Genomic DNA, 25,281 nt, shown 5'->3' with positions numbered 1-25,281 from the left:
CAGTGATTCTCTATAATAATGACTGATTATCTATAATAATGACAGTGGAATACTATAATAATGACAGTGATTATCTATAATAATGACAGTGGAATACTATAATAATGACAGTGATTATCTATAATAATGACAGTGGAATACTACACTAAGGGAGTATGACTTGATGTACCTTCTTTTCCGGTGTCTTTTTGGCTGGTTCCTCCTTCTTTTCCTCTTTGGATTTCTCATCTTACCTCCTCCTCATCTTCCTCTTTATCTCCCTCCTTCTCCTTATCTTCTTCCTACATGCAAACATACTTTACATTACAGAATTGCCCAGACATGCTGAACTATATAGAGATTTCTAAAAACAATGTTCTACTAATAAAACCAGTCTCTCAACACCTCATGCAGGATTTTCTTGTCTCGGATAGAAACACACCGAGATGTACATTTACACAGAATTTCTAACTGAAATTTATAACGAATAATTCTAAATGATCTTCTACCGAATATCTAGAAACAGATGTTTATTATGAATAATTCTAAGTGATCCCTAACAGAATATCTAGAAACTGATGTTGATAACGAATAATTCTAAGAGGTCTTTATAGAATATCTAGATTGATTGATTGATTGCTCTTTTCTGCAACACTCAACAATTTGTCAGTTATCTGGTGGCGCCCAGTTTTTATTGGTGGAAGAGAGAACCCAGACACAATGTACTTGGGAAGAAACTACCGACCTTCCGAAAGTAAACTGGGAAATTTCTCACTTACCAGTACCGACACCACTCGGCACGGAGGCCCCAGAATATCTAGAAACTGATGTTGATAACGAATAATTCTAAGTGATCTCTTACAGAATATATAGAAACTGATGTTTATTATGAATAATTCTAAGTGTTTTCTCTAACAGAATATCTAGAAACTGATGTTTATTATGAATAATTCATAGTGATCTCTAACAGAATATCTAGAAACTGATGTTTATAATTACGAATAATTCTAAGTGGTCTTTAATAGAATATCAAGTTGAAATTAATGCGGGTTGGTGTTCTATATTTTGGCAGGTTTTCATTCAATGTAATGATAGTTTACATTGTACGCTGATAACTGCAATCTCAGCAGTATCTGTCATGTGTGACTCATAAGGTGCGTGAGTAACGACAGTCTCATTATCTCAGCAATATCTGTCACGTGTGACTCATAAGGTGCGTGAGTAACGACAGTCTCATTATCTCAGCAATATCTGTCATGTGTGACTCATAAGGTATGTGAATAACGACAGTCTCATTATCTCAGCAATATCTGTCACGTGTGACTCATAAGGTGCGTGAGTAACGACAGTCTCATTATCTCAGCAATATCTGTCATGTGTGACTCATAAGGTATGTGAATAACGACAGTCTCATCATCTCAGCAATATCTGTCACGTGTGACTCATAAGGTGCGTGAGTAACGACAGTCTCATTATCTCAGCAATATCTGTCATGTGTGACTCATAAGGTATGTGAATAACGACAGTCTCATCATCTCAGCAATATCTGTCACGTGTGACTCATATGGTATGTGAATAACGACAGTCTCATCATCTCAGCAATATCTGTCACGTGTGACTCATAAGGTACGTGAATAACGACAGTCTCATCATCTCAGCAATATCTGTCACGTGTGACTCATAAGGTACGTGAATAACGACAGTCTCATCATCTCAGCAATATCTGTCACGTGTGACTCATAAGGTATGTGAATAACGACAGTCTCATCATCTCAGCAATATCTGTCACGTGTGACTCATAAGGTAAAGGTGGAAAAGCCTAATAACTAGTGATCCTAATTGTTCAAGAACAATTAAAGGCCCTTCCATGTTTTACTTGCTTTTTCCAGACATTGTTGATCTTGGTCAGTTCTTCAGTTCCCATCGCCTAACTTAACAACACCCAAATTAAAAAAAACCCAGTTACCATCCATCTGAACAGATAAAAGTATCTTACTTGCATCATTAGGAGAAAATCTCTACCACAACACCAGACCAGCTTGCTTAGTAATGAAGGAGTAGAAGTGACACGAATAACGTCAGTCTCGTAATCTCATAAAGTTAGTGGATAACCACAGTTCTCAGTCATTGTACAGTGACAACAGTTCTCAGTCATTGTACAGTGACAACAGTTCTCAATCGTACAATGACAACAGTTCTCAGTCATTGTACAGTGACAACAGTTCTCAGTCATTGTACAGTGACAACAGTTCTCAGTCATTGTACAGTGACAACAGTTCTCAGTCATTGTACGGTGACAACAGTTTTCAGTCATTGTACAGTGACAACAGTTCTCAGTTGTACAATGACAACAGTTCTCAGTCTTTGTACAGTGACAACAGTTCTCAGTCATTGCACACCGACAACAGTTCTCAGTCATACAATGACAACAGTTCTCAGTCGTACAATGACAACAGTTCTCAGTCATTGTACAGTGACAACAGTTCTCAGTCATTGTACAGTGACAACAGTTCTCAGTCGTACAATGACAACAGTTCTCAGTCGTACAATGACAACAGTTCTCAGTCATTGTACAGTGACAACAGTTCTGTCGTACAATGACAACAGTTCTCGGTCATTGTACAGTGACAACAGTTCTCAGTCGTACAATGACAACAGTTCTCAGTCATTGTACAGTGACAACAGTTCTCAGTCATACAATGACAACAGTTCTCGGTCATTGTACAGTGACAACAGTTCTCAGTCGTACAATGACAACAGTTCTCAGTCGTACAATGACAACAATTCTCAGTCATTGTATGGTGACAACAGTTCTCAGTCATTGTACAGTGACAACAGTTCTCAGTCATTGTACAATGACAGCAGTTCTCAGTCGTACAATGACAACAGTTCTCAGTTGTACAATGACAACAGTTCTCAGTCATTGTACAGTGACAACAGTTCTCAGTCATACAATGACAACAGTTCTCTGTCATTGTACAGTGACAACAGTTCTCAGTTTTACAATGACAACAGTTCTCAGTCATTGCATGGTGACAACAGTTCTCAGTCATTGTACAGTGACAACAGTTCTCAGTCATTGGACAGTGACATCCACTTACCTCTCCTTCGCTCTTCTTTCCCTCCTCAGTCTCTTCTTCATCTTTCTTCTCTTCCTCCTCTTCTTCTTCCGTCTCACCTTTCTTCTTCTTGTCTTTTTTGTCTTTCTTTTTGTCTTTCTTTTTATCTTTTTCTTTCTTGTCTGCAAACAACATACATGTATATACCCAGCACCACTTAGAGAGAAATGACAGCTCTTACAAAATCAGAATTTTAACAAAATCAGGAACAGAAACTGAAATTACATTAATCTAATCAAACACCTGATAAATCTGCATATATCGGATGTTTAAAAAATCAAATCTAGAGAAAAGAAATGGCTTGGTGCTGCATTGCTTTCAAATGCTTATAAATGCAATAAACTAATAATTCATTTGGTATCTACTGTGAATGGGGGAACAATCACACAAAATCATTGACCAGTTCCTACTAACAAACCACACTAAGATGAGAGGGTTCTTTTATCCAGCCCCATTATAATGGACCCAGGTTCTATGCTGATGATTCATACGGAATCTGACAAATCGTTTTCTCAAAATTACATCAATTAAACACAAAAACCTTGCTATCTTTCAAACCCTGACCCTCACCATCTCCAAATGACCTAAGGTAAAATTCATGACCTATCCAAGTTCACCACCCAGAAGGCCGGCCTCAGCTAATCTGTGTTAGTATTTGATCAACACAGTCAGGAATCTGGATCACCATGTCAGCTTATTAGCAGGAAGTGTCAGCATTTAATATAAAGGGACTGGTTCACGTTTTTTGACAAAAATATTTTTTATTTTTTATGTTAAACATTAAAGATATAACTCATTTAATGCTGACAGCCAAAATTTAATCCTTCTGAATGTAAGAATAAAAGCAATACTTTAGCCTTAAATCTTTGCTATGTAAACAAATACTCGAGTCTTTTTATATTTACAAACAAGTGAAATGTTAATTTTGTAATTTAGAGCATCTTAATTTTGCACAGCCAAACATTTAACTTTTAGATGACACATCTTACCTAAAGAATACTTAAAATGTGATAGATATAATAAACTTAGATCGATGTCCATTTCTTTTTAAAACTGCATAAATTATAATATACCACAACCTTTGTTTACAAAACAAATGATAAAACTCTCTAAGATGAGCTTCTGTGGTAAAGTATAACCTTAATTGTTTTTGTAAAACCTTTTAAACACATTAAACAATTTTAGAGTTTGATCATTGAATGTAAAAACAAAATTTGGGGGAAATCGTGAATCAGTCCCTTTGAGGAAGAATATAACAATATCATCAAAGAGAAGTGTCTGCAGCATTTACTTTAAGACAAGAGGCCCATGGGACAAATCACTCACCTGAGTCACCTTGGCCCATATTTAAAGATTTTCCCTATATATTTGCATGTAAAATTTTGATCCCTACTGAGGCCCAAACCTAATCCTGGGGGCCATGATTTTTTTTACGAACTTAAATCTCCACTATGTCAGGAAGTTTTCACATAAATGTAAGCTTTTCTAGCCCAGTGGCTCTAGAAAAGAAGATTTTCCCTATACATTTGTATGTAAAACTTTGATCCCCTATTGTTGCTCAACCCTACCCCGGGGGCCATGATGTTAACAATCTTGAATCTAGACATGTCAGGAAGTTTTCATGTAAATGTAAACTTCTATGGCCCAATGGTTCTTGAAAAGAAGATTTTTTAAGATTTTCCCAATAAATTCACCTGTAAGAATTTGATCCCCTATTGTGACCCCAACCTACACCCGAGGGGGGGGGGGGGGGGGGGGGGGGGGCATGATTTTAACAAATTTGAATCTGCACTACGACAGGAAGCTACCATGTAATTGTAAACTTTTGAGGCACAGTGGTTCTTGTTGAGAAGATTTTTAAAGATTTTCCCCATATATTCACATGTAAAACTTTGATACCATATTGTGGCCCCAACCTACCCCCGGGGTCATGGTTTGAACATACTTGAATCTGTACTATGTCAGGTAGCTTTCATGTAAATTTCAGCTGTTCTGGCCCAGTGGTTCTTGAGAAGATTTTTAAATTTAGCATTTTTGTGATTATCTCCCCCTTGAAGGGGGCATGGTTCCTCATTTGAAGAAACTTGAAAGTCCCTAACCTAAAGATGCTTTTTTGCCAAATTTGGTTGAAATTGGCTCAGTGGTTCTGGAGAAGAAGTTGAAAATGTGAAAAGTTTACAGACGGATGAACAGACATCAGAAAAGCCCTCTTGATCTTTCAGCTCAGGTGAGCTAAAAAAACCTGATACCATCATCACAAAGAAGTGTCAGCATTTAAATCAAGGAAGAATGACACATCATCACAAAAGCTAAAATCAGAAATGATCCTTTCAGAATTTCCATCCATGTAGTTAGCTTGAATTTTAACATTAGGTGGGAACCTGTACATCTAATGTTTAGTTACAGAGGCATTTTTTTCCTTCATGTTTTTACATCAAACTTGCATGAAGTTGGAAATCTCCAAAACTACAACTACCTGTATATTAAGCATACTTACAGTCTTTAAGCATATCCTATACTTTCCATTCAGGAAGTTTGAAATCTAAATATGTATATCCTATAGTTTACATTCAGGAAGTTTGAAATCTACATTATGCATACCCTATAGTTTCCATTCATGACAAACGTGATATTCTTCCTTGAATTTTTTCCCAACAAAATGTCTGATATTAGCAGAATTACCCTCACAATTCAATGATGTTGACCCTATTCTCACCTTTCTTTTTGTCCTTCTTTCCTTTTGAATCTTCCTCATCATCTTCCTCCTCGTCATCTTCATCCTCCTCTCCTTTCTTCTTCTTTTTTCCTTTTTTCTTATCTTTCTTGTCTTTTTTCTTGTCCTAAAACATACAGTCACTCACTGTACATTCTTGTGAATGACATAGATTGGTTGGTTGTATATTGTTTAATGTCTAATGTCCCTCTCGAGAATTTTTCACTCATATGGAGACATCACCATTGCTGGTGAAGGACAGCAAAATTTAGGCCTACACACAGCAATTATGGCCTTTGAGCAGGGTGGGATCTTTATTGTGCCACACCTGTTGTGACACAAGATCTCAGTTTTTGCGATCTCATCAGAAGGACCATCCCCCAGTCAACTCTTATGACATGCAAGGGGTACTGAGGACCTATTCTAACCTGAATCCCCACGGGATTATATAGTGTTGTATAAATATCTGACATATAAAAGTTGAATGCATAAATATTTGACTACCGTATATACTCGTCTATAGGTCGGATTTTTGGGGAGTTGAAAATCAAGCGAAAGTTAGGGGTCCGACTTATAGGCGAGACATATTGTCGGGTATATTTTTGAGAGCAGAATTTTCTTTGATATTTTGGACGCCATTACAGACGCCATTACAAGTCACTTGTCAAATTTGGTCTTCCAATCCCGACTACACAGTTTAATTTTTTTTTATTACGAGCTAACTAAATATAAATATATCCCAAAAATTGTTGCAAAAAATCATGGTTTTTATTGCTGCATAAATATCTGACTATATACACGTTGTATAAATATCTCATAATCTGACTATATTAATGTTGTATAAATGTCTGATATAAAATTACATATCCGTTTAAAGAAAATGACAGTCATATCGGTTTAAAGATTTTTTTTATATATTCTACGACAAGTCTTTGGACCTAGCTTTACTGTGGTTCGGTCCCAATCCCTGTAATCAGTTAATCTGGGGTGGGGGGTGATCTTGGATGTGAATATACAATGTTATCACAGATAACAACTAAGATTGCTACGATGATTAAGTTTGGGGAGCCTAGGAGCCTAGTTGGAGACCTCTACTCTCTGATGTGCTATTCTCTTAATGCAGCTGGTCAACAGACTATAAACGCCCTAATCATACCCAATGGCATACAACATATCTTCCCTTCAGTGTTTACATAATATCTTCATGAAATAAAACCTTGGATCAGTAGACCTTACTTTTTTATCCTTCTTTTTGTCTTTCTTTTTATCTTTCTCTTTTTCTTCTTCCTTCTCTCTCTCCTCTTCTTCTTCCTCCTCCACCTCATCTTCCTCTTCCTCATCTTCATCATCGGACAATCCTGTCGACACTTTGCCAAACACCTTCAGGTCTTTCTTTCCTGGTAAAATAATCAATTTGAGATCTGTCACTCATATTACAGATTGAAGTATCTAACCTTTTTTCTGTTTGTCACACATACTACAGAAGTATCTAACCTTTTTTCTGTTTGTCACACATATTACAAAAGTATCTAACCTTTTTTCTGTTTGTCACACATATTACAAATTTAGTGCTTAACTTTTATCTGTTTCCCCCACACATATTACAAAAGTATTTACCCTTTTCTCTGATTTTTTCACACACATGACAGAAGTACTTTACCTTTTTTCTTGTCTTTCTTTTTCTTTTTGTCTTTATCCTTCTTTCCTTTCTGTTCTTCTTCTTCCTCATCCTCTTCCTTCTCTTCCTCCTCCTCGCTTTCCTTTGCTTTTGTTGGCCTGGGTTTTGGAATGGGAGGTTTTGGCATTGCCTGTTATAAAATGAAACTTGGTCATTAGTAATTCATTACAGATTACTCATTGTGTGAATATGGGATTTGGGATTTGAAATTACCTGAGTGGCAGGTCCAAGGTATTATTTTTGAAGATTTTTGATTTGCTGATTAGAGTTTTTCCAGAATTTTGATTGGCTGATTGGTTTTTTTTCCAGACTTTTTATTGGCTGACTGGGGATTTTCCAGATTTTTGATTGGCTGATGGAGGAGATGCATGTTATCTGATAGACTCACCCTGGTAGGAGACTCTTTGGCAGCTTTGACTCCTTCCTCTTCATCATCTTCCTCTTCTTCACTTTCTTCTTCTTCTTCCTTCTTCTGTGAAGTAAATTAAACATCTTTACCACAAGTCTTGGATTCTGTACTCTTTGCTTGCTGGTACTGATCACAAACATGGAACAGTAGTGATGTCTTACACATAGAAATACATTTAGAAAAGTTTTAAACTTTGCTTTTCTCAGTAAATAGATCCCATCTTTCACTGCGATTTCCAGCCCTAAATTTCATTCCCATTGTTTTTCTCTCTTTTATCCTACACTGTTTAATCTAACACCATGTCAATAACACACAGAGCAAGTCTGGACCATTTATCTATCTGTCTGTCTACCCATCCATCCTTTCATCCACCCATCTATCCATTCATTCATCCATCCATCCATTCCTCCACCCATCCATCCATCCTTTCATCTATCCATCCATCTGTGTAACTATCTATCTACTATTTCACAGTTCTATTTCACTACATTTCCCACTCTTTACAACAAGAGCAGTAACATTGATTACAAATTTAAAAATGAAAAATATCAATATAGAAATACATGTATGAAATTATCAAAAAATCAAATTAAATTAAAAACACATGTAAGAATAAAACAAGCAATGGATTAAAAGCTGTATAAAGAATATGAGCAGGATGATTTAAATTTGTTATAAAATTCAACATTTCAATTTTAGACTACAAGATACAATATGATGCATTTAAATTACAAATACAATATAATGCATTTAAATTACAAATACAATATGCAGTAAAATAGCAGTAATAGAGAATAGTGTAAGACGAGAGTGTTAATCAATAGAAATTTGATGCATATGTAGCCAAGCAAAAACATGTAATCACGTGCACACAATATATAGAGATTCTGGTGATCACTTCATGTCATCAGTGTGATTAGTGTAATCATCAGTGTGATTAGTGTAATCGTCAGTGTGATAAGTGTAATCGTCAGTGTGATTAGTGTAATCATCAGTGTGATTAGTGTAATCATCAGTGTGATTAGTGTAATCATCAGTGTGATTAGTGTAATCATTGGTGTGATAAGTGTAATCGTCAGTGTGATTAGTGTAATCGTCAGAGTGATTAGTGTAATCATCAGTGTGATTAGTGTAATCGTCAGTGTGATTAGTGTAATCATCAGTGCGATTAGTGTAATCGTCAGAGTGATAAGTGTAATCATCAGTGTGATTAGTGTAATCATCAGTGTGATTAGTGTAATCATCAGTGTGATTAGTGTAATCATCAGTGTGGTTAGTGTAATCGTCAGAGTGATAAGTGTAATCATCAGTGTGATTAGTGTAATCATCAGTGTGATTAGTGTAATCATCAGTGTGATTAGTGTAATCGTCAGTGTGATTAGTGTAATCATAAGTGTGATAAGTGTAATCATCAGTGTGATTAGTGTAATCATCGGTGTGATTAGTGTAATCATTGGTGTGATAAGTGTAATCATCAGAGTGATAAGTGTAATCATGGTGCTCTTGGCTACAATATAACTAGCATGGGAGAATCGGTCCGATATAAGTAAACGTGTGGTCGTGGAAATGACATCATTCTTACTACCATATTTCAAATTGTTAAGATACATGTAACTCTCTTGTTAGATAGACTAGGTAAGTAACTGGTTGTGGTAGTTCAGTGGTAGAACATTTGGAGGTTGTGAGTTTGAGCCCCATTCATGCCACATCAAACCTATGACATTAACATAGGTAGTGATTGCTCATTCACCAAACATTCGGTAATCAGAATTGAGAGTAATGCAACTTTTGGATATGACCATAAAAACAGAGGTCCCATGTCGCGGCAGGCATTGTCATGCTAAAGAACCCTCACTGCTACAGCCCCGAGCTTTGATAAATTACCTATCACGACATGTTTTACGCCACAAAAAGTCTCGATGCATTACATGTACTGGTATGATAACAGAGACCCAAACTGTCTCCATACTTCAGACTTGTTTCGTTTTAGTGTCTCAATGTTGACATGCTTGGTCATCATAGTTCCTTTCATACCAAATGTCCTGTGGGGATCCGGGTTAGAATATGTCCCCAGTACCCCTTGCTTGTCGTAAAAGGTGACTGAATGGGGTGGTCCTTCAGATGAGACCGCAAAAACCGAGGTCACCCTTCACAGCAGGTGTGGCACGATAAAGATCCCTCCCTGCTTGAAGGCCATAAGCGCCAAGTATAGGCCTAAATTTTGCAGCCCTTTACCAGCAATGTTGACGTCTCCATATGAGTGAAATATTCTCGAGAAGGACGTTAAACAATATTCAATCAATCAATCCATACCAAATATTTATCATGGCATTACTACTGTGTTTTTATATATACAAAGGTATAACTAAAATGTCAGTCTGTCAATATTCTTCAGAATCAATCAATGACATTACAATTCAGTATCAAAATACATACATTGTATCATAATTACTTAGGAATTACATATTTAAAAAATGTTGTCTCTAAAAACAAAATGTTGATTCTTGATTCAAGAAATGAATTAAATGCAATTGGGTAATTAAATAATAGTACCTGATTAGATCGACCTGATTATATTGACCTGATTACTAGATCGACTTTATTAGATTGACCTGATTAGATCGACCTGATTATATTGACCTGATTACTAGATTGACTTGATAAGATTGACCTGATTAGATCAACTTGATTAGATTGACCTGATTAGATCGACTTGATAAGATTGACCTGATTAGATCAACTTGATTAGATTGACCTGATTAGATCGACTTGATAAGATTGACCTGATTAGATTGACTTGATTAGATTGACCTGATTAGATCGATCTGATGATGTGTTGAGTACAGGTGAGATGTTACAGGTAATAAAAAGGGACCCCAAAAGCTTAGGAGTCCACTATAGAAAAAAATAATAGAAAATAAAACAAGAAGGCTGTTAAAGTCACACACACACATTAATCAGTGATCATTAAATTCTAACTACAGAGAAAATGATAGACAATAGAATAAGTTAAAGTCACACACACACTAACAGTGATTAAATTCTAACTACAGAGAAAGTGATAGACGATAAAATAAGTTAAAGTCACACACACATGTACACTAACAGTGATTAAATTCTAACTACAGAGAAAATGATAGATGATAGAATAAGTTAAAGTCACACACACACTAACAGTGATTAAATTCTAACTACAGAGAAAGTGATAGACGATAAAATAAGTTAAAGTCACACACACACTAACAGTGATTAAATTCTAACTACAGAGAAAATGATAGACGATAAAATAATTAAAAGTAAAATTGTTGAGTGTTGCGGAAAACATCAATCAATAAATCAATCACACACACACACACATTAATCAGTGATTAAATTCTAACTACAGAGAAAGTGATAGACAATAGAATAAGTTAAAGTCACACACACACACACTAAACAGTGAATGAACTCTACCACTGCACTAACAGCTTCTTTTGTCTCTGATTGGATGACTTCTTTTTCTGACTGATTAGTGTCTATCTGTGATTGGTTGGTATTAGCTGTTGGTGAAGCTGATTGGCTGGGGCCTGGCTCCTCCTCACTCTCCTCATCACTGACCTCTGACCCCGTTTTCACTTCGTCCTCTTTCCTCTCTTCTGATTCCTTCTTGACTTCCTCCTCTTTCCTCTCTTCTGATTCCTTCTTGACTTCCTCCTCTTTCCTCTCTTCCACTTTGTCTTTGTCCTTTTCTCCTTTGGAATCCACTGATTTTTTTCCCTCCTCCTGGTCTCCGTTGACCTGTAAAATTGTCTACTGTCTACGTTTCTACGACACTGAGTCAGTGTATGAAAGAGTACCAGTTTAATGCTATCTATCATCTAGCAGAAACCCTTATAAACAGACATTGTGATGAGAATAGGTCACAAAAGGGTCAGCCATTTTTTACTTAAATATGCACTACAAGTATGAATGAATCGAGGTTTTGATCCCTTAATTCATGATAGTCACCCTGTACAGGTAATTATCTATCTATGTATATTTATCTTTGTATGTGTGTGTTTTACCTAATTCACTTTCTTATAATGCACTTATCAAAATACCTGCCTATACTGAACCATTAGATGTACATTAACAACCCCTGATCTCTTCAAAACGGAAAACTTCTACTTCGTCAAAAGTTGCACGATTTGTATTTATTCAATGCATACTTTAAATTCACACTAATTTCTGTACACATCCTTTAAGGAGGCTCTTAACACCACGATTTATTTACTACTTTATGATACTAGGTCACAAGATGGTGATTTAAATATTTTGTGAAATAATTCGTATTGACCGGTTCATTTGTCTATCCTCGTAGCTCAGTGGACAAAGTATTGGGTTACTGACCAGCAGATCCCGAGTTTAAATCCACCAAAAATATTGTTCATATTTATTAAAATAAATGTATGAAAATCATGGGTTTTTTTAATCCAAAAATTACATTAATATTATTTGCCTTTTTGATGTATGTAGTTATTATATATTCAGTATATCTTTCATAATTAAATCATTTTGTGCTGATTTCAAGGTGTAGTGTCGAACCACCTTAAGTGAATACTGTACGTTTAGTCATTAATGAAACACAACTTTCTCAAGGGGAAATATGCTGACATTCCTTAATGCTAATCAATGAATAATTTTCCCCCTAGATATTTGTTACAAATCAATGTATGATTTCCCTCCTATATATTTGTTACACATCACATGCAGCTCTAGACATTCCATGCAGAAGCTATCTCTATATACATCAGCATCATCATTACATGCTAAACGCAGTTACCTCCTCTTGTTTCCGTGGTAACGGTCTTGGCTTTGGGACTGGTTTGCTATCACTTTCTTTTACAGCCTAAATCGTAAATATCAAATTACGATATTACTATATAACAATCAACTGTAACTCAATATCAAAACTGGATAGGTAACATACAACTTACCAGACTGAGAACATCATTTCTCAAGAAAACTATCACCATCACTGTTGAATTTTTAAATTTACACCAATAAAAACATTATAAAATTTCATTAAAGGAAGAAATCGAAGTTTTTGAAAACACTCGCTTACCTATTGCTACTGGTGGATGCTTTATAAGATTCCATTTGTACAACAACATCAAGAACAGAAATATTTCAAACAGCTTTTCTAATTTATCATAGACTTATCAACTTCATTTTGACTTTGAAAGACAAATAAATTATAAGAAAATTTAAACAAAATAAAGAAATTAAAAAATAATCAAAAACAAACAAAATAGAAAGAAAACCAAATTTGAATCACCATTCATATCTTTTTTGATTTGGAAAAATGAATTATCAATCTAAAAAAAAAAAATGCTGACCAAAGTTAAAGAAATTCTGTAAAAAAAAAATTATCCTTGTTTGAAAACTATAATAACACTTGATCACTTCTCACTATACATGACCCTACTCATCCTCTGCCAGAAATGTGACGCTTTGATCCACTCGAACTTTCAATCATTACCCTCCTTGACTCGCCTTTAACCTCTGACCTGTAACCTCTCAACCAACATGTGACCCCTGACCTGTGAATTCTGTACAGCTTTGTCTCCTTCCTCCTCACTTTCCTCTGACTCCGAAGACGATTCCTCCTCCTCCTTCTTCTCCTCTACAGAACAGAAATCATCACTTAGAACACTCCTCTACAGAACAGAAATCATCACTTAGAACACATGCACAAACAGGGGAGATTTAACAATAAAACTCACCAAGTTAAAAAATAATGTTTTAGTGAACACTGGCTTAAAAATCTTAAAATCAAATCTGATTATATACAGTCAGATATACTTATAGCTAAGTGTTGGCAATGTACAAGTTTGATTCGTTATAAACATAATATAGAATATATCAAAAAAGTTCATGATATGTTTTGAACTACAGGATTGCTGTAGGTATGAATTCATTATAAATGTGTTCATTATAAACATGTTTTACTGTACCGTACACAAATGCAATCATTCTTAAACACTCACACACACACACACATGTACTGTACATTAACAATAGATAGCTAAATACAAGAAAGAATTTCATGACAACAAATTGAAATTGATTCTTTTCAATGGAGTAGTCCCAAACATTATGCCACAACACTCACCTGAGGCACCTTGTACTACAGATAGAGTCCTTTTAGGCCACAGCACTCACCTGAGACACTTGTTTCTACAGATACAGTCTTAACAACATTTTCTGAGTGCTGATCATTTGAGCCTCTGTATCTAAGCTGTTTACTAAGCAGGGTTTGACACTAAGGCACGTCCGACCGACCGAGTCTACTAAATGATAGGTCAGGTCGGGTAAAATATCGATTTACTAGTCCGACTGGTCGTGTTGAAAAAATAAGCAAGAAACTTTAGTTTAAACCATAAGATATCTTATTTTTAACTAACAAAAATAACTGTAAAGAGTTTGCGAGCAATTTTGAACCGCGTGATGACAAAATCTCTATTTTTAGTTCTAATATATAAGTCGCTGTCGGAAGTGATGTTTTACGACATTTACTCTTTGTTAATGTGTGTAAAGCTATGTTTCGGATAAATAGATATAAACTTATTTATTTTCATTTAAAAAAACCAAAACAGATTATTTTAATTGAATATCAAATTAATAAATTACATCGTAAATAGCCATTTTTCGGTGTTGACACATGTGCGGGAATGTCTCGACTTCTCGTCCTCAAGGAAGGATGTTCCGAGAGAAAAAAAGGAATAGGTTGGGAAGAAACAAAACAGGGCTTGTGAAATAGAAATTTTGAGGCCATTTTATTCTAACAAATGGACTAAAGAATTTCTGTGCCGAGTAGAATTTAAAGAAACAGAAAATGTGTTTGAAAATAAAAGCATTAAATTGAATGATGAGACTAAAAGATGTTTTTGAGACAATTAAGTACGTTTTAGTTTAAACTTAACGTTTGTCATTTGAATTATGTACTTAAATATGGAGAAACCACCAGGGTTTTTTTCTCTGGTAAGGTTGGTCAGGGCTAGTTGATGTAAGGTCAGGTCTAGTAAAAATCATTTGAAGTAGCCCGACTGGTCTAGTGCTCAAAAAAGTAAATGTCAAACCCTGCTAAGACCAAAGAAAATTCACTGATCCAAATCAAACACGAACTATCACTTTTTCCAGTTTTGAAAAGAACTTTGTGGGAGAGAGTTCAAAAGTACTATTAGGTTTCTACTTAAAATGAGTTCAAGTGTGATAAAAAAAAAACCCCCGATATTTTACAATTAATTCTGATTACAATTATCATTTCCTTTGAATGTATGGCTATATAACTTTAACACAAAGTCAGCAATATTGATGATAAACCCAGACCTAATAGACTTGTATGTAATAATTCTTATTACAAGCCTGTCAGAGTTATTCTTATTACAAGCCTGTCAGAGTTATTCTTATTACAAGCCTGTCAGAGTTATTCTTATTACAAGCCTGTCAGAGTTATTCTTATTACAAGCCTGTCAGAGTTATTCTTATTACAAGCCTGTCAGAGTTATTCTTATTACAAGCCTGTCAGAGTTATTCTTATTACAAGCCTGTCAGAGTTATTCTTATTACAAGCCTGTCAGAGTTATTCTTATTACAAGCCTGTCAGAGTTTTTCTTATTACAAGCCTGTCCGAGTTATTCTTATTACAAGCCTGTCAGAGTTATTCTTATTACAAGCCTGTCAGAGTTATTCTTATTACAAGCCTGTCAGAGTTATTCTTATTACAAGCCTGTCCGAGTTATTCTTATTACAAGCCTGTCAGAGTTATCATATGTAATAATTCTTTTTACAAGACTGTCAGAGTTATTCTTATTACAAGCCTGTCAGAGTTATTCTTATTACAAGCCTGTCAGAGTTATTCTTATTACAAGCCTGACAGAGTTATATTCTTATTACAAGCCTGTCAGAGTTATTCTTATTACAAGACTGTCATAGTTATATTCTTATTACAAGCCTGTCAGAGTTATTCTTATTACAAGCCTGTCAGAGTTATTCTTATTACAAGCCTGTCAGAGTAATTCTTATTACAAGCCTGTCAGAGTTTTTCTTATTACAAGCCTGTCAGAGTTATTCTTATTACAAGCCTGTCGGAGTTGTCGCTCTTGATGACTATTGGTTACATCATTGGTAAGAAAAATGAACACTCTCGTGAGCAAGTGCGAGATTACCAGGACGTAAACAAAATGTTGACACTGTTACACCCCCCCCCCTTTCTTAAAAATAAAAACATAGTGAATTTTTAAATAAGATAACCATTGATGAAACTGCATTTTTAAAATGAAGTTTCTAATTAATACTAACATCAAAATTGACGGTTTTGAACTCCATCACACCTATTTTAAAAATTCCAAATATCATTGTTTTCTATCTGAAAACCATTAATTTTTTGTGATTTTTATAGTAGCTAAGATGGAGCTGAAAGATGTCAGTTGTATTAATTAGCGTTAAAAACGTCTTCTAAAATTTTAAAAAAAACTTGTACATTTTATGTAGTTTGACCAATGGATGTATTGGAAAAGAATGATGGGGGGGGGGGGGGGGGGGATACTTGTATGCTTACAAAGTCCATGCCATATGAACCTGTGCTAATTGCATGATAAAATGAACAAGAGGTACTGTGAGCAATGCTCACTAAGAATACCCCCCGCTTACCCCAATCTCCCAAAGGGTGTTGGTAATAGGTATAAACTACCTCTTTTCTGAATGTAAAAAACAAATGGCATGACAAACCGAACCATATTGCTACTTCGATGTCTAGTGCGCTTGACCTTTGACCTTTTGACCCCAAAATCAATAGGGAACATCTTCATCCCATGGGTAGTCCATATATATGATATGGTGACAGTAGGTGGAAAGGATAATGCTTTAGAGTCCAGAAACCATTGCGTCTACAGACGGACGGACGGACGGACAGACAGACGGACAACCTGATTCCAGTATACCCCTTCCCCCCACAACTTGTTGCGGGGGGTATAAATATCTGACAGTCTGACAGAGTAACTTTAAAAGCATATGAATCTCATTATTTGCAAGAAAAATTCTTTTGTTGGATGTGCATAGGTTTTTCCCTTCCACTACAGTTCTTGCAATTATATAATGCTTTATATTGGTCAAATTTGGCAAATTCAGTACCTGTGGTCCCTCACATAGTTAACAAGTTTTTCTTTTTTCTTGTTAAAATACTTAATTCTTTTTTACTTTAGAATTTTAATCAGTGTTGTAGTTTGCAGTAAATCAAAATTCATATTTGATGCAATATTACATATATATGCCTAATGTTTACATAATATATTGTTCCAGTAACTTTATGTGCCTTTAATTTGAAGAGTTCCACTTCAGTTTGCAGGCTACAGATAGATGAAGTTACGTGTCAAGCTTAAATGTTTGTTCCCTGTACCCCCTACATTTAGTAAATACCCCTTATTGTACCCCTGTTCTGTGTACTCCCTACATTTAGTGAATACCCCGTATTGTACCTCTGTTCTCTGTACTCCCTACATTTAGTGAATACCCCGTATTGTACCTCTGTTCTCTGTACTCCCTACATTTAGTGAATACCCGTATTGTACCCCTGTTCTCTGTACTCCCTGCATTTAGTAAATACCCCTTATTGTACCCTTGTTCTGTGCACCCCCTACAATTAGTAAATACCCCTTATTGTACCCCTGTTCTGTGTACCCCCCTACATTTAGTAAAGACCCCTTATTGTACCCCTGTTCTCTGTACTCCCTATATTTAGTAAATATTCTGTACCTCTGTTCTGTGTACTCCCTATATTTAGTAAATACCCCTTATTGTACCCCTGTCCTGTACTCCCTACATTTAGTAAATACCCCTTATTGTACCCTTGTTCTCTGTACTCCCTACATTTAGTAAATACGGTACCCCTTATTGTACCCCTGTTCTGTGTACTCCATACATTTAGTAAATACCCCTTATTGTACCCCTGTTCTCTGTACTCCCTACATTTAGTAAATACCCCTTATTGTACCCCTGTCCTGTACTCCCTACATTTAGTAAATACCCCTTATTGTACCCCTGTTCTCTGTACTCCCTATATTTAGTAAATATTCTGTACCTCTGTTCTGTGTACTCCCTATATTTAGTAAATACCCCTTATTGTACCCCTGTCCTGTACTCCCTACATTTAGTAAATACCCCTTATTGTACCCTTGTTCTCTGTACTCCCTACATTTAGTAAATACGGTACCCCTTATTGTACCCCTGTTCTGTGTACTCCATACATTTAGTAAATACCCCTTATTGTACCCCTGTTCTCTGTACTCCCTACATTTAGTAAATACCCCTTATTGTACCCCTGTCCTGTACTCCCTACATTTAGTAAATACCCCTTATTGTACCCCTGTTCTCTGTACTCCCTATATTTAGTAAATATTCTGTACCTCTGTTCTGTGTACTCCCTATATTTAGTAAATACCCCTTATTGTACCCCTGTCCTGTACTCCCTACATTTAGTAAATACCCCTTATTGTACCCTTGTTCTCTGTACTCCCTACATTTAGTAAATACGGTACCCCTTATTGTACCCCTGTTCTGTGTACTCCATACATTTAGTAAATACCCCTTATTGTACCCCTGTTCTCTGTACTCCCTACATTTAGTAAATACCCCTTATTGTACCCCTGTCCTGTACTCCCTACATTTAGTAAATACCCCTTATTGTACCCTTGTTCTCTGTACTCCCTACATTTAGTAAATACGGTACCCCTTATTGTACCCCTGTTCTGTGTACTCCATACATTTAGTAAATACCCCTTATTGTACCCCTGTCCTGTACTCCCTACATTTAGTAAATACCCCTTATTGTACCCTTGTTCTCTGTACTCCCTACATTTAGTAAATACGGTACCCCTTATTGTACCTCTGTTCTCTGTACTCCCTACATTTAGTAAATACGGTACCCCTTATTGTACCCCTGTTCTGTGTACTCCCTACATTTAGTAAATACGGTACCCCTTATTGTACCTCTGTTCTGTGTACTCCCCACATTTAGTAAATAACCTGTACCTCTGTTCCTCCTAATGACAATATATAGCATCATAAATACTAATTAAATTCTCCACTACAGGAGGGCAACATGAATAACAAGTAAATTCTACACTACAGGAGGGCATCACAAATAACTTCTACACTACATGAGGGCATCATGCAAGGTATAACAAATAAATTCTACACTACAGGAGGGCATCCTGAATAACAAACAAATTCTACACTACAGGAGGGCATCATGAATAACAAACAAATTCTCCACTACACAAGGGCATCGACACTACAGGAGGAAGACTCAGTTCCTGAAGGAATAATGTAAACCCTGTGTTAATCAGATCAGTTTCTGAAGGAATAATGTAAACCCTGTGTTAATCAGATCAGTTTTTATTCAGGTTTCCATGACAAACTTGTGTAGAACACTAGTACTGTACATATGCGATGGACATTACAAATTAAGCTAGCCTTTAAGTCTCTCAGTCGATCTATAGTGAATTTCATGTAAGCTATGAATCTCTCAGTCAATCGTTGGTGCATTTCACATATTAAGCTTCTCAAAGTCTCCCAGTCGATCGTTGGTGTATTTCACATATTAAGATTCTCCCAGTCAATAATTGGCGTATTTCACATATTAAGCTTCTCCCAGTCGATAAATAACCACTTTACAGTAACCCCACTAATGCGGGTTATGAATATTTTCTGCAATGCTTGCTTCTTTCATCACCCGATAAAACAGCAAAGATTCAATGGATTGACCTCTTCTGTTCAGCCCCCCACTGGTGAAAAACACTGCATATTACTCTGTAATTATCTACCCTGTGTATAGCACACAGTGAAACGAACATGTATAGTCACCGATCTTGTAACAGCCTTATCAACCATTCTCAGAGAAGAACATTAACAAAAAAAAAAAAACAAGCACGACTTTAACAACAGCAGTCAGAGGGGAAAAAGACTCCTTGATGAGGCAATAACTTGCATGCACAGAACACAGGAATATAACAGTTTTAGACAGACAATCAGTCTGATGATTTGAAAGAGTTAAGCAAAATGAAACCTGTTAGTTTGTGAAGATGTGACAATTCAGATTTGGTTATCATATCAATAGACACCTGAAATATGTGTGAGTGTGTGCAGGTGAGTATGTCAGGTTGTTGTGTGTGTGTGTGTACAGGTGAGTATGTCAGGCTGTTGTGTGAGTGTGTGCAGGTGAGTATGTCAGGTTGTTGTGTGTGAGTGTGTACAGGTGAGTATGTCAGGCTGTTGTGTGTGTGTACAGGTGAGTATGTTAGGCTGTTGTGTGTGTGTAGGTACAGGTGAGATTGTCAGGCTGTTGTGTGTGTACAGGTGAGTATGTTAGGCTGTTGTGTGTGTGTACAGGTGAGTATGTCAGGCTGTTGTGTGTGTGTGTACAGGTGAGTATGTTAGGCTGTTGTGTGTGAGTGTGTACAGGTGAGTATGTCAGGCTGTTGTGTGTGTGTACAGGTGAGTATGTCAGGCTGTTGTGAGTGTGTACAGGTGAGTATGTCAGGCTGTTGTGTGTGTGTAGGTACAGGTGAGTATGTTAGGCTGTTGTGTGTGTGTACAGGTGAGTATGTCAGGTTGTTGTGTGTGTGTGTACAGGTGAGTATGTCAGGTTGTTGTGTGTGTGTGTACAGGTGAGTATGTCAGGTTGTTGTGTGTGTGTGTACAGGTGAGTATGTCAGGTTGTTGTTGAGTGTGTGCAGGTGAGTATGTCAGGCTGTTGTGTGTGTGTACAGGTGAGTATGTCAGGTTGTTGTGTGTGTGTGTACAGGTGAGTATGTCAGGTTGTTCTGTGTGTGTGTACAGGTGAGTATGTCAGGTTGTTGTGTGTGTGTACAGGTGAGTATGTCAGGTTGTTGTGTGAGTGTGTACAGGTGAGTATGTCAGGTTGTTGTGTGTGTACAGGTGAGTATGTCAGGTTGTTGTTGTGTGTGTGTACAGGTGAGTATGTCAGGTTGTTGTTGTGTGTGTGTACAGGTGAGTATGTTAGGCTGTTGTGTGTGTGTACAGGTGAGTATGTTAGGCTGTTGTGTGTGTGTGTACAGGTGAGTATGTCAGGTTGCTGTGTGTGTGTACAGGTGAGTATGTCAGGTTGTTGTGTGTGTGTACAGGTGAGTATGTCAGGTTGTTGTGTGTGTGTGTACAGGTGAGTATGTCAGGTTGTTGTGTGTGTGTACAGGTGAGTATGTCAGGCTGTGTGTGAGTGTGTACAGGTGAGTATGTCAGGCTATTGTGTGTGTGTACAGGTGAGTATGTCAGGTTGTTATGTGTGATTGTGTACAGGTGAGTTTTTCAGGCTGTTGTGTGTGTGTACAGGTGAGTATGTCAGGTTGTTGTGTGTGTGTACAGGTGAGTTTTTCAGGCTGTTGTGTGTGTATACAGGTGAGTATGTCAGGTTGTTGTGTGTGTGTACAGGTGAGTATGTCAGGTTGTTGTGTGTGAGTGTGTACAGGTGAGTTTTTCAGGCTGTTGTGTGTGTGTACAGGTGAGTATGTCAGGTTGTTGTGTGTGTGTACAGGTGAGTTTTTCAGGCTGTTGTGTGTGTATACAGGTGAGTATGTCAGGTTGTTGTGTGTGTGTGAGTGTGTACAGGTGAGATTGTCAGGTTGTTGTGTGTGTGTACAGGTGAGTATGTCAGGTTGTTGTGTGTGTGTACAGGTGAGTATGTCAGGTTGTTGTGTGTGAGTGTGTACAGGTGAGTATGTTAGGCTGTTGTGTGTGTGTACAGGTGAGTATGTCAGGTTGTTGTGTGTGAGTGTGTACAGGTGAGTATGTCAGGCTGTTGTGTGTGTGTACAGGTGAGTATGTTAGGCTGTTGTGTGTGTGTACAGGTGAGTATGTCAGGTTGTTGTGTGTGTGTACAAGTGAGATTGTCAGGTTGTTGTGTGTGTGTACAGGTGAGTATGTTAGGCTGTTGTGTGTGTGTACAGGTGAGTATGTTAGGCTGTTGTGTGTGTGTACAGGTGAGTATGTCAGGCTGTTGTGTGTGTGTACAGGTGAGTATGTCAGGTTGTTGTGTGTGTGTACAAGTGAGATTGTCAGGTTGTTGTGTGTGTGTAGGTACAGGTGAGTATGTTAGGCTGTTGTGTGTGTACAGGTGAGTATGTCAGGTTGTTGTGTGTGTGTACAGGTGAGTATGTCAGGTTGTTGTGTGTGTGTACAAGTGAGATTGTCAGGTTGTTGTGTGTGTGTACAGGTGAGTATGTTAGGCTGTTGTGTGTGTGAGTGTGTACAGGTGAGTATGTCAGGTTGTTGTGTGTGTATACAGGTGAGTATGTTAGGCTGTTGTGTGTGTGTACAGGTGAGTATGTCAGGTTGGTGTGTGTGTGTACAAGTGAGATTGTCAGGTTGTTGTGTGTGTGTGAGTGTGTACAGGTGAGTATGTCAGGCTGTTGTGTGTGTACAGGTGAGTATGTCAGGCTGTTACACACCTGGTTTAGCTGCCTGTGGTAGTGGCCGTTTCCCTTGGGGTGAGGGTTTAGGGGGGTGAGTGGCACTGAGAGAATTGACATTTTTTGCGTTACTAGTGAGTGCTGGCAAAGTTCGGTTTAATGATGGTGCCTGAAAGGAAAAAAAAATTATATTAATCTAAATAAGCAAATGATTTAATTCATTCATAAAACATAATTATGTATTTTTTTGTTGATATACTAAAACATTTAATGTATTAGATTAATTACACTTCCTGGAAATCTGTTACTGATTTGTTTATGCATATACATGTAGTTACATCAGAAATCTAGGACACCAATTAAATTACAGGACAGTGGTTACCAAATTAAAATATATTCTAAGAATATTCTCTGAACCAGTCAGAAGGACTGTTTCCCAATGTATAAAGGGAGGACCTAAAGTGCTGTTACCAGTGTATAAATGGTGTACCTAAAGTGGCATACAGATCAGCATTTTCCACGTTGATAAAAAGACTTGGAAAGTGTATTTAACTCAATGAAGAGTATTTTGAAGGATTGATGTTAACATTTTTAAGCTAACAACGTTGTATTTTTAATAACACATCAATATTCAGAACTTCTCATACATGTATTTCAGCACCAACTTCCAATTCTATAATCAATACTTAAATTTAGAATGTTGTCTAATTCAAAAGTGTGGATTTCACCCCTTCAGAATGTATAATCTTTAAACAATGCTATGATTCTTATTTCAGCATCGTGACATCATGCTGATTTTTATAGGGTAACTCATGAGAGCTTGTGTCACTTTTTTGATGGTGAAATCATACTTCATACGAGGTATTTTAATGAGTCATTAAATAGAATTTTTGGTGTAACGATCCACCTTAATTTGGACTATAATTATTTTCAGTAAATGTGAATACATAGTTATCTACCCTTTGTCGAATGAAATTATGCTCCAACTTAGAATGTTTGTGTCCTTCGAAAGAAAGCCTTTCCACAAATAACGAGTACACCTAATCAAGTTAATAAATTTCTCTAACACAACACGGCACCAAAATTAAAAAACTGTAATTGATAAATCACTCAAACTCTCTGCCTGATTTTGATCGTTTATTACGTGGGCGGCTACAGAAGTTTTCTGACACATGACTTCTGACTGATTTATTACGCAGGGCTCGAAATTAACATATGCCCGTCAGTCTGTGACTGGTTAAAAGTCTGGCGGACTGACTGACATTTGTTTTAGTTATTCCAATGGGACTGATTAATTTTCTAAAGCATCATTTTGGAAATTATACTTTTGAAATTTATACACACATTTGGCATGCTTCGATATGTAGATATCAGAGGAATCTGATTTGTAAATATAAATCCCACATTTAAGTGTTACAATATTGTCTGAGGCATATTGAGTTAAATTTCATTTTAATAACATTAACGAAATATGTTTAATTATTTCTGGGAAAACTCTGTTGGACTGGTAAATTTTTCTGCGGACTCGTTGAAATTATACCCTATCAGTCCGGCTGGACTGGTGACACAAAAAGTTAGCTTCAAGCCCTGTTACGTGGACGGCTACAGAAGTTTTCTGACACACGACTTCTGACTGATTTATTACATGGACAACTACTGAAGTTTTCTGACACACGACTTCTGACTGATTTATTACGTGGACAGCTACTGAAGTTTTCTGACACACGACTTCTGACTGATTTTATTATTACGTGGACAGCTATTGAAGTTTTCTGACACACGACTTCTGACTGATTTTATTATTATGTGGACAGCTACTGAAGTTTTCCGACACACGACTTCTGACTGATTTTATTATTACGTGGACAGCTACTGAAGTTTTCTGACACACGACTTCTGACTGATTTTATTATTACGTGGACAGCTATTGAAGTTTTCTGACACACGACTTCTGACTGATTTTATTATTATGTGGACAGCTACTGAAGTTTTCCAACACACGACTTCTGACTGATTTTATTATTACGTGGACAGCTACTGAAGTTTTCTGACACACGACTTCTGACTGATTTTATTATTACGTGGACAGCTACTGAAGTTTTCTGACACACGACTTCTGACTGATTTTATTATTACGTGGACGCCTACAGAAGTTTTCTGACACTTCTGGTTAATCATTTATTACGTGGACAACTACTGAAGTTTTCTGAATAATTACCCGTTTGATAGTCTCCTGCCGCCGCCGATCTCTGGCCCCGAAGCTCCCACCAAGGTCCACAGAGCCGTCAACCTTTATCGATTGATTGAGGTTGGTTTTGTTCAGATTTTCATTTTCATCCTCCTCTTCTGAGGGCAGGCTGTCCATGTCGCCGTTCTGAAGGCGGAGATGTGCCAGTACTATCATGTGACATCCCCCACAGGCGACCTACAAATAAAATAAGGTCACTCCTAAAACAAGAAATAAATCTGGAAACCTACAGATAAAGCAAGGTCACTTCTAAAACAAAACGTAACTATGGAAACCTATATACAGATAAAACATTAAGTCACTTACTGGAGAAGTATTGATTAAAGCACCTGTAACAAAGATAAACTTACTGGAGAAGTACTGATTAGAGTACCTGTTTGAGATAGACTTACTCGAGAAGTACTGATTAAAGCACCTGTTTGAGATAGACTTACTTGAGAAGTACTGATTTAAGTACCTGTTTGAGATAGATTTACTTAAGTACTGATTAAAGCACCTGTTTGAGATAGACTTACTTGGGAAGTACTGATTAAAGCACCTGTTTGAGACTGACTTACTTGGCTGACATTAAACCTGCTGAAGCGCTCAGATTTCCTTGGGATGAATTGATTTGAGTAGTTTTCCTGATTAAGCCCCAATTTCCCATGACGTGCATCTCCAAATGTGAACAATTGACCTCTCTCTACAACAA

The 25,281-nt window shown here is 36.8% G+C and overlaps 1 protein-coding gene across 3 annotated transcripts in view; it reads right to left on the bottom strand.

Moving 5' to 3' along the window:
* Nucleotides 1–80: 80 nt before the first annotated feature.
* LOC125673678 (X-linked retinitis pigmentosa GTPase regulator-like) overlaps nt 81–25,281 on the bottom strand; it is a 37,032-nt gene continuing 11,831 nt past the window's right edge. Inside the window, exons 9-20 of one of the 3 annotated variants that reach the window (XM_056159331.1) lie at nt 25,148–25,272; nt 24,561–24,767; nt 22,382–22,511; nt 13,460–13,542; nt 12,700–12,765; nt 11,352–11,675; nt 7,878–7,961; nt 7,472–7,619; nt 7,048–7,208; nt 5,815–5,938; nt 3,081–3,220; nt 81–281 (exon numbers count right to left, since the gene is read on the bottom strand). In XM_056159331.1, coding sequence (XP_056015306.1) covers nt 225–281; nt 3,081–3,220; nt 5,815–5,938; nt 7,048–7,208; nt 7,472–7,619; nt 7,878–7,961; nt 11,352–11,675; nt 12,700–12,765; nt 13,460–13,542; nt 22,382–22,511; nt 24,561–24,767; nt 25,148–25,272 — 1,649 coding nt within the window. In that variant the 3' untranslated portion in view covers nt 81–224. The remainder of the gene's footprint in view (nt 282–3,080; nt 3,221–5,814; nt 5,939–7,047; nt 7,209–7,471; nt 7,620–7,877; nt 7,962–11,351; nt 11,676–12,699; nt 12,766–13,459; nt 13,543–22,381; nt 22,512–24,560; nt 24,768–25,147; nt 25,273–25,281) is intronic. The other 2 variants (XM_056159332.1, XM_056159333.1) reach the window with 2 other exon arrangements.

The sequence above is a fragment of the Ostrea edulis genome, chromosome 3, assembly GCF_947568905.1.
Source record: "Ostrea edulis chromosome 3, xbOstEdul1.1, whole genome shotgun sequence".
Taxonomy (NCBI): Eukaryota; Metazoa; Mollusca; class Bivalvia; order Ostreida; family Ostreidae; genus Ostrea; species Ostrea edulis.
Note: the sequence above shows the minus strand (reverse complement) of the source record. Positions and strands in the feature narration are given on the sequence as shown.